The sequence below is a fragment of the Epinephelus fuscoguttatus genome, linkage group LG4, assembly GCF_011397635.1.
Source record: "Epinephelus fuscoguttatus linkage group LG4, E.fuscoguttatus.final_Chr_v1".
Taxonomy (NCBI): Eukaryota; Metazoa; Chordata; class Actinopteri; order Perciformes; family Serranidae; genus Epinephelus; species Epinephelus fuscoguttatus.
Window position 1 is genome coordinate 22,877,036 of NC_064755.1, and position 9,561 is coordinate 22,886,596.

Below are 9,561 nucleotides of genomic sequence, written 5' to 3' on the forward strand. Positions count from 1 at the left end.
GCAGTATCACAAGATCAAGTAGCCTTGGAATGTCCTTGGCAAGGTAGCCTACTAACTGTGCATTGAATTACAGAGTCATGTGTTAAGTTCTCGGGTCTGCATACAGCCTGCATACAGCTTTTAAACTGATGCTCTTCTGTCACTAATCTCCAGAAACAGTATTTAACATGGTCAACAAAAGCTGATAAACTCTTTTCTAAGAATCATGGATCAGTTCTCTAAAAACCAACCAAGCCCCCCACCCCCAATAGAACATGTGATTCACAGCACTCCTTTTTTACAATGAGCTATAAGACTATAGGGGAAAAACAGGTGTGTGAAGTTACTTTTGTATGCGAGTGTGGCCCTCATCTGCCAAAGGGTCTGACACATAGCCGTGTCACTGTTTAGTGACTAGAGGCACTGTGTGTGCAGAATATAGGGGTGGGAATCACCAGAGGCTACACAATACGGTATTATCATGATACTTTAGTCACCATACAATATTATTGAGTTTTTAAATATGTTGCGATATTCTGAGTGTTGCTATAAAATATATTGTGATATATTGTGATTAGGGCTGGGCGGTATGACCTAAAATTCATATCACGGTATAAATCGAATCCCTTCATGGTAATGGTATATATCGCGGTATAAATTTAAGTGTAAAAGTTATAATAGAAGTGTTTCTGAATGGGTTTTGTAGTCCCTTAGCAAAGCTAAATTGATAAAAAAAAAAACAACAACAACAACAACAAAAGCAAAGATATAATGTATTTTTTAGAGCATTTATTGTGCAGAATGCAGATCTCAAAACTCAAAATTAAAACCCAGCACTCTATGGTGCAAAATGTCCCCTGGGATCTATATCAAAAGGTAATTTCCTTCTTTTAGCAAAATCCTAAATGACTGAGTTGTGTTTTTACCACCTGGACCTTTATGCTCTGCCATTTCTCCTCTAATCATCACGCTGTAACCTGTAACAGGCTGTTAAGATACCACAACTATCACACATTCACATATGGAGTTTTTTGTGGAGCCACTAGCGTCACATAGGTTTACATTACCGAAGGTTTATGACAAACTCTCTTGCCGAAAACCAACTCCCGTGTGCGCACGGCGAGAGAGGAGAGGGAGAGATGCTGTGCTGCTGCCAGAGGAGACACTAAATGAGTTCCCTCTGAGCGGTAAGTCGCTAAAAGAGTCTGAGAAGTCCGGGGCTGTTCATAAAACATTAACTCACTCACTCACAAGTTCTCCAGCAACACATGTTGCACGTGCTACGCTAAATCACGGGCGTGAACCAGCTCCTCTTGCTTCCCTGTCTCTGTGCTCGCAGCCATTTTCACACTGAGGCAGGTGCGATGACGTCATCGACGATAGGACAGTAGAGCGCAAATCTCTACCGTGGGCCAAATTTATATCATTTCTACTGTCTACCGCATATACCGTGCAGCCCTAATTGTGATTTATTACCTGTTTTCGACTGCAAATAATGTCCCCAAAGTAAAACTTTGTCAACATCTGGTTTATCTAATAAGACAACATTTCAGTCCGTCTATCTCACTTAAGTCATTTTGCAGCAAAATGTATCTAGTGGACTAAAAAAGCAACTGATATTATTATCAAATTAGGCTACCTAAAGTTTAATTTGTAAAATTAAGAATTTATATAATAAAAAAAATCGATACTTGGCACTGTGTCACAATATTGCCACACAAAAATATCGCAATACTTTGCTGTATTGATTTTTTCCCCACCCCTAGTAGGATATGAAATTAAAATAGCTTCACAGCTTTGCCAATTTAGTCTGAGGATTGGACATTCACAGCATTAACAGGTCTGACCAGACAGGCAAATACAACTCTTATTTCATGAGAAATGTTTTTTTTTTTTTTTTACTACATGCCTCCGCCATTAGCTAGACTTGAACTCTGTAACCTTAAAATGACTGCTGCCGTGTCGTCTGTTCATGTAAATGAGTTATGACATTGGGGAATAACACTCCAAACAACCACTCTAAACATCAAAAGGAAACTTAACAGCTTCAAGGAGCTTAAGTCACAAATATTATGAACAGACTGCAGTTCTGAATCTAAGTAATGAACACAGATATTTTTGGCCATACTGTAACTGAACTGAATCAGGGAACAGGAACTATATCAGGAAACAGAAGCACTTGGCTTCCAAATTTATAAATTGGTATGGTGGTGTATTTAATCACTGAGATCTCTTCTTTATTCATTCATTACTTAATTCAATCAATATAACGTGTGTCTTACCTCATTGACATTTGGCATGGGGTTAAATCCACATTGGTTGCAGACAATGCTTTTGCATTCAGTACAGGTGTTGTAGTTGGGAGGATCCTTTGAGCCCATATTGAGCGCCACCTTACACAGCGGACAAGTGGATTGACCTCCTTTAGGAACGTTGTGGGAGGCTGTTGCTGCCTTTTGAGTTTCCGATGGTGCTTTGTCCACTTTGACCTGTCCTGGTGGATTCGCCTTTGCCTGCTGGGGTTGCTCTTGTTTCTTGTCTTGCGCTGGCTTTTGGACAGGAGCTGGTTTGGTCTCCTTTGCAGACTGCATTTTGGGAGAAACTGGTGGTGTGGTTTTAGGCTCATTCTGAACAGCTGAAGCCATTAAAGTAGATGCAGAACTGAAAATGGAAGAGCCAAAACCAAACATCTTCCCAGTCACCGAATCTTCGGGCTTCGCAGGTTCAGTTTTAGCACCACCAAAGCCAAATAATCCCCCTGACTCCTGCTGGGCGCTGCTTTGCTTGCGTCCACTTTGACTAGTCTGGTCTGGTTTTTGAGACCCTGATGTTTGCTGGGTCACGGGTGTCATTTTCTGAACAGGAGCTGGACTGGCCTGTTTTTGACTTTCTGGTCCTTTGGCAGCTTCACCCGTGGCTGGCACTTTTGCTGATGTAGACTGCATTTTCTGAGGTGAACCTGGCGCTGACGTCTCTTTTTTGACAGGTGCAGCAGGAGATGGTGTCCGGTTTTGAGGAGCAGGAGCTTTGTTGGGTGTCGGCTTCTTCATGGAAGGTCCCGATGGTTCAGGGGCTCCTTGGGCTCTGTGTATCTGGCAGGTGAGACAAAGCCACTCACGCCCCTGTTCAAAAATAAAAAGATACAGACATTTTCACAATGATTACATATTAATGCACAAAATTAGTTGTGTGGCATTGCAAATAAATTTTATAACCTATAACAATGAACTTCAAGGTATACTATGCAGGATTTTCCCTACAAACCAATGTCTATACAACATTTATTCATACAAAAGTCACTTGCAACCCACTAGAAGCGTGTGATGGGGTGTGTAGCCCCACAGTGCGCAGGTGAGGTCGGAGTGAATTTGGGATTTGTTTTTACTTTCACTTTCACTTTGGCTAATGTGTCCTACATAGTATGACTTTAAACACAAATCTAGCCATGCCAATGCAAAACAACCATTGTTATTTTATCTTAATTCAAGACAGCCTGAGCGAGATGATGCTATTGTATAATTTGCATATATCTTAGATAATATGCAGTGCGTAATTGCAAATCTAAATTATATATGCAGTAAAGCGTCATGGATAATGAACTTTCATCAGTTAAGACTGCACTACTGTGACTGCGCTGAATAGCAAAATAATTTTCAGTTGTCAAAGAGAACTGTAGTAATAGCATTCATACTTCATAGACTTATAATAGCATAAGAATACATAAGAGAAATGATACATTGGCAAAATTCTAAGCCACTACTTACGTCAGAATCTGGCGGACTGAAGCCACACAAGCTGCACACTTGGGTTTTACACTGTGTGCAGGTTTTATGATTCGGTGGTTCCTTGGTGTGCATATTAAGTTCTGTTGTTTTACACACTGGGCAAAGGGACTTAGCTGCTGCTTTTGCCTGAGATCCAGCTTTAGTTGGTCCCGGTGATGAGGACCCCGCCCGTGACAGGTCAGGTGTACCAGGTCCCTTAGGCCCTTGTTTCTGAGGTGCAGGTTTATCAGACGACTGCTGCTGGGGTGCAGTCCTGATGCCTTGCTGTTGTTGCCCCACCTTAGATGAGCCCTGTTGTTGCTGTGAAAGTTTTGGTGAGCCCTGTTGTTGCTGTTGCTGTCCAATTCTTGGTGACCCCTGTTGTTGCTGTCCTAATTTAGGTGACCCTTGCTGTGAGCCTTGCAATCCAGTCTTTGCAGGTTGTTGCTGCTGTGCACCAGTCTTAGCAGGCCCTTGTTGTTGCATCCCTGTCTTAGGTGGAGCCTGTTGTTGTGACGCTGCCTTTGGAGACCCTGGCTGTGCTCCACTCTTGGTCACAGTCGGTTGTTGAGCTCCAGGTTTAGGTGAGCCTTGTTGTGGTGGGCCCTTAGGTTGATTTTTCTGTGGCTCTCCTTTAAGCTGGCCTCCAGGCTGTGTCCCTGCCTTTGGAGCAGCTTGTTGCCCACCAGGTTTGTTTGGGGGTCCAGCCTGTCCATTCCCTTGCAGCTGTGGTGATCCTTGTTTCGGGGGAGGCTGGCCCTTTTGCACAGGGGGGCCCTGGCCTGATTTCTGGGCTCCCTGCTGCTGTTGGGGGCCCTTGCCAAGGCCTGCTCCTGGCTGCTGTTCTCCAGATGGCTTCACCCCCTGCTGGGAAGGTGCTTTCTTATCCCCCTCGCCTTCATCTCCGAATAACCCAAACTTATTCACAGCAGAGGACACAGCATTGAGGGGGTTGGCCCCGCTAAGGAATTTGGAGGAGAACATAGTGGGGTCTTCGTCCTCCTCCTCTTCCTCCTCCTCCTCGTCCTCCTCGTCCTCCTCGCAGGAGCTGGATTCTACAGGACTGTCGGAGTCAGAGCAGGAGCTGTCTCCTCTCTGTCCTGGCTCTCCCGCAGAGGCCTGGAGAGGGGCTGGGGCCGGAGCTGTGGAGAGGGCATCTACAGCCCCGATGCTGCTACTGCTGCTGCTGCTGCTGCTGCTCCCTGGGCTCTCCTCTGGCTCAGCATCTACATCAGACTTCCTAAATGCACAAGAAACAGACAAAAGAGGAAGTGTGAGATAACAGGGAACAAGAAAAGAGGGAGGGATAATGAAAGAGAGCATGAGAATCTGTGAAGCACATTCGCAGTCGTGTCTGAGCTAACATGCTGTCTGGTACACAAAATAAAAACCTGCTGCTGCAACACTGTGCTAAAGTGTAATGGTTGCAGAGGAATCATGATATCACTCAGCCACTATGGTGGGGTTTGGATGGAGGAACTTACATTAGAAAACACTGTAAATGTTAATAAACTGCGTCTTTGACACAGCACGGTGCTTGATAAATAAAATTTATTCCCACCCCGGATGAAACGATGATCATTTGCATAGCAATCGTCACCTCTATATGGAGAAAGCCATTAATGATTCAGCCACACTTTGATTTACTCCGCTCCGACTGTTGCTTTCAGGACCATGGAGAGGGTCAGAGCCGCTCTGTTGATCACAGCGTACACAAACCTCACAGATCCCTTTCAGCAGGCAATACAATACAGAGCAATGTGCAACACAGGAGGCGGATATCGCTCTCAATGCACCCGGCTACTATAAATCCCAATTCAAATGACCATTCAAGGTGGACTTACTATTTTTCTTCCACAGTAAAAGAATTCGACTTTCTCTGCTAACCGCATCCTCGGGGTTTCCGTGTCATTCATCACCCAAATGGCACCGAGTGTCGGGGAGTGGGAAATCTCATGCAGGACATGTTTTACAGCAGCGAGACGAGTAAACACAGGAAATCTAGCGCGCTCTCTGGAGAAACTGCAGGCACATCCGGGTAGGGGCCCATCAAATAACGCATGGGAAGTGAATACTGATACTTTTCCTTTATAAAAAGCAACATAAAGGGCTGTGCAGCTCTGTGATCAGCTGTTATTTTTATACATAACAGATGAAGGATACTACGCTCAGCCCACTGGCAGCACCCATAGGCGGTTAAGTGGGATGTATCCACAGCGGGTTTTTTTTTTTTTTTTACCGTAATGAAAAAGCAGCATGCATTACCACTGTAACACGTTAGTCCGCAAAGGGTACGAGGTGATGACAGCTCCGTGCACACTGGTGAGCGGAGATAGACAACAGATTAACACCTATTTGTGTGCCCTTGACCAGGAGTCTGTTCAGAAATCGCAAAAGTCTAAATGTTGTACGATCCGGAATGATTTGAACGCATCATAAATCAGCTTGGACACCCGTCAAAAGCCATGTCATCAGTGGCATCTCCCGAAATACCATCTGTTCTCCGCGCCGTGTCCCCCCTTACTCATCTCCTCCCATCCTGCAGCCGAGCATCCTTCACCCTCCACGGTCACAATGTCAAACGCCGAGGCGCGGCATTCCAGTGAAAGCGAATGGGGAAACCGTACCTTCAACAACAGCAGATCTGCCTCCCTGTCCTCGCCCCAAAGCTCCCTCGGATATCCCCCTCTCGTCCGTGACTGTCTGATCGCCGAGGGATGGAGGGCACAGGGCAGCAGATAGAGAGCGATCAGCATCCACTCCGCCTCCCGCAGCAGTGCGCAGGCGCCGCATCTGACAGGTGATCACAATATATATCACGCACGGAAATTGAAATTAAAGGGGACAGGGCGATTTATTAACCCCGGAGTCACGTGTTATCGGCGTCGAGGACCTTAAGATTTACCATCCTGCGTGATAGGTTGCACATTTTCTCAGCGTCGGTGACATATTTGAAATGTCACCGCAGTGATCATAAGGAGTATAGAGGGCTAATGTGAGTTTAGCCCCAAGTGTGCTGAGCCATAAGAGGGATATCACTTTGAATTCCATTTCACATGATAGCCTATAAAACACCACAATCTATTGTGATTTTTTCTGTTCTATAATGTACACTGGAAATACACTCTCTGGCCACTTTATTAGGTACACCTGTTCAAGACGACCTGCTGAAGTTCAAACTGAGCATCAGAATGGGGGAGAAAGGTGATTTAAGTGACCTTGAACGTGGCATGGTTGTTGGTGCCAGATGGGCTGGTCTGTCAGAAACTGCTGATCTACTGGGATTTTCACACACAACCATCTCTAGGGTTTACAGAGGATGGTCCCAAAAAGAGAAAATATTCAGTGAGCAGCAGTTCTCTGGGTGAAAATGCCTTGTTGATGCCAGAGGTCAGAGGAGAATGGCCAGACTGGTTCAAGAGGATAAGCAACTGTAACCTCTCGTTACAACCAAGGTATGCAGAAGACCATCTCTGAACCAACAACATGTCAAACCATGAAGCAGATGGGCTACAGCAGCAGAAGACCACACCAGGTGCCACTCCTGTCAGCTGAGAACAGGAAACTGAGGCTACAGTTCACACTGGCTCATCAAAACTGGACAATAGAAGATTAGAAAACGTTGCCTGGTCTGATGAGTCTCGTTTTCTGCTGCGACATTCAGATGGTAGGGTCAGAATTTGGTGTAAACAGCATGAAAGCTTTGGGCCCCTTAGTACCAATTGAGCATGGTTTAAACACCACAGCCTACCTGAGTATTGTTGCTGACCGTGTCCATCCCTTTATGACCACAGTGTACCCATCTTCTGATGGCTACTTCCAGCAGGATAATGCACCATGTCACAAGGCTCAGATCATCTCAAACTGGTTTCTTGAGCATGACAATGAGTTCACTGTACTCCAATGGCCTCCACAGTCACCAGATCTCAATCCAATAGAGCACCTTTGGGATGTGCAGCCGACAAATCTGCAGCAATTGTGTGATGCTATCATGTCGATATGGACCAAAATCTCTGAAGAGTGTTTCCAGCACCTTGTTGAATCTGTGCCACCAAGAATTAAAGCATTTCTGAAGGCAAAAGGGGTCCAACCTGGTACTAGCAAGGTGTACCTAATAAAGTGGCCAGTGAGGCATATATTGACACATTGCACAAGTAAGGAAAAAATTCATCATGGATTGTTTGCAGGCACTTCTGTCTTTTTATAGTGTATTCCAAATTAGAGCTGCAGCGATTAATTGATTTGTCGAGTCATTGTCAACTATTAAAATATCAGCAACTAATTTGATTATCCATTATCTATCAGTTTGAATCATTTTTTGAAAGAAAAACAGCCAAAATTCTCTGATTCCAGCTTTTAAATGTGGATGGATTCTTCATTCCTCTATGACAGTTAACTAACTATCATTGGGGCATTTGAGGACGTCATTTTGCACTTTGGGAAACAGTGATGAACATTTCTCACCATTTTCTGACATTTCATAGACCAAACAAATAATCTAATAATCAAGGAAACAAGCGACAAATCAATCAAAAGTAAAAAATTATCATTAGTTGCAGCTCTATTCCAAATACACACCCATATGCGTATGTGTGTGTGTTCATTTCATCTCTCAGAATGAGCTGGCCATGTGCCCGCTTTGTCTTTATGAATACATTCGTCTATACCTGATACGATCGAACAAGAAATATTGTCATCCAGACAATGGTAGATCATCCATCTCCATTTTACATATCTTAAACATCATCCATCTGTCAACCCTGTCTAAGTGCGAGCGCGCACAGTAACACAACCCATTTCAGCAGAAATCAATACATCTCAGAACTATCACTGAAATTCCCTTTTCATATTTCTTTCTCTTTGTCAGTTTAGCAAACCTAATTGCTCCCTCCACACAGACTTGCCTCCAGATCTGCTCCGCCTGGCACACAATGCTGGATTTAATCCACACAGCTCCCAGATTTGGATATCAGTTGATAGGATTGTAAAGCAAAATGTCTACAGGTAATGCCATAATTTATTTACTTTACTCAGCATAAACACATTTTGGGCCAGACACCTTTCTCCAGCAATTCCCTCACTTTGCATACACCGTCTAGACATGTCCTCTTGGGCCGGAGTTAATTGTTGCTGTTGGTTGCATTTTAGTTTATAGAAAACCTAATAGAGATGTACGTAATAGGAAGTGAACACCCATGGGCACAGAGCACCTCTTTAGTCCGTGTAACCTGTCTCTTCTTCCTGTGCTGGCCTCCTTATCCTGGCATTGCTCCCACAAGAGTTTTTCTACAAAGCAGATGTGATGTGAAGAGACAATCTGGGCAATCTTATCCTGTGCCGCTGTCAGAGTGATAAAAAACTAGCTGGCTCTCTTCTCTCCTTCTTCAAGCTCAAGGCCAGATGAATAGACATGCTGGGACTTCTGTCCAACCGTTAACTGACCACGATCTCTGCAAAGCATTTGTCTGTGTTTATGCAACTTTGTAAAATATCACAAAAAAACTTTAAACAGGACAAAGTGAAAGTTTGCTGTTGCAGAATACAATCTGGAGGTTTAGAAAACTTGATTTTATAGCAAGAAGAAGGAGGAGAATGGGAAAAAAAAAAACACCTCCATAGATGTCACCCTCCTGTTATAAAAAAAGATAATTCACGAGCTGTGATTACTAATCATCGAAGGAAAGGCTTTATCTAGAATTTCTTAATGGACACATGGCCTCCCACAACCCACCCCGCCCCCACATTCGCATGCAAATCCACACACATGACATACAGTAGATGAAGCCCTATTCAGTATGTGGTAAGCGTGAGTGTGGGA

At 44.2% G+C, this 9,561-nt stretch overlaps 1 protein-coding gene across 6 annotated transcripts in view; it reads right to left on the bottom strand.

Annotated features, from left to right (window-relative positions):
- Positions 1-6,490, bottom strand: part of pclob (piccolo presynaptic cytomatrix protein b) — a 64,333-nt gene extending 57,843 nt beyond the window's left edge. For 5 of the 6 annotated variants that reach the window (XM_049573866.1, XM_049573865.1, XM_049573863.1 and 2 more), the window contains exons 1-3: positions 6,371-6,490; positions 3,744-4,983; positions 2,262-3,101 (exon numbers count right to left, since the gene is read on the bottom strand). In XM_049573866.1, coding sequence (XP_049429823.1) covers positions 2,262-3,101; positions 3,744-4,727 — 1,824 coding nt within the window. In that variant the 5' untranslated portion in view covers positions 4,728-4,983; positions 6,371-6,490. Of the gene's footprint in view, positions 1-2,261; positions 3,102-3,743; positions 4,984-5,587; positions 5,660-6,370 lie in introns of those variants that run through there. The other variant, XM_049573862.1, reaches the window with a different exon arrangement.
- Positions 6,491-9,561: the final 3,071 nt, after the last annotated feature.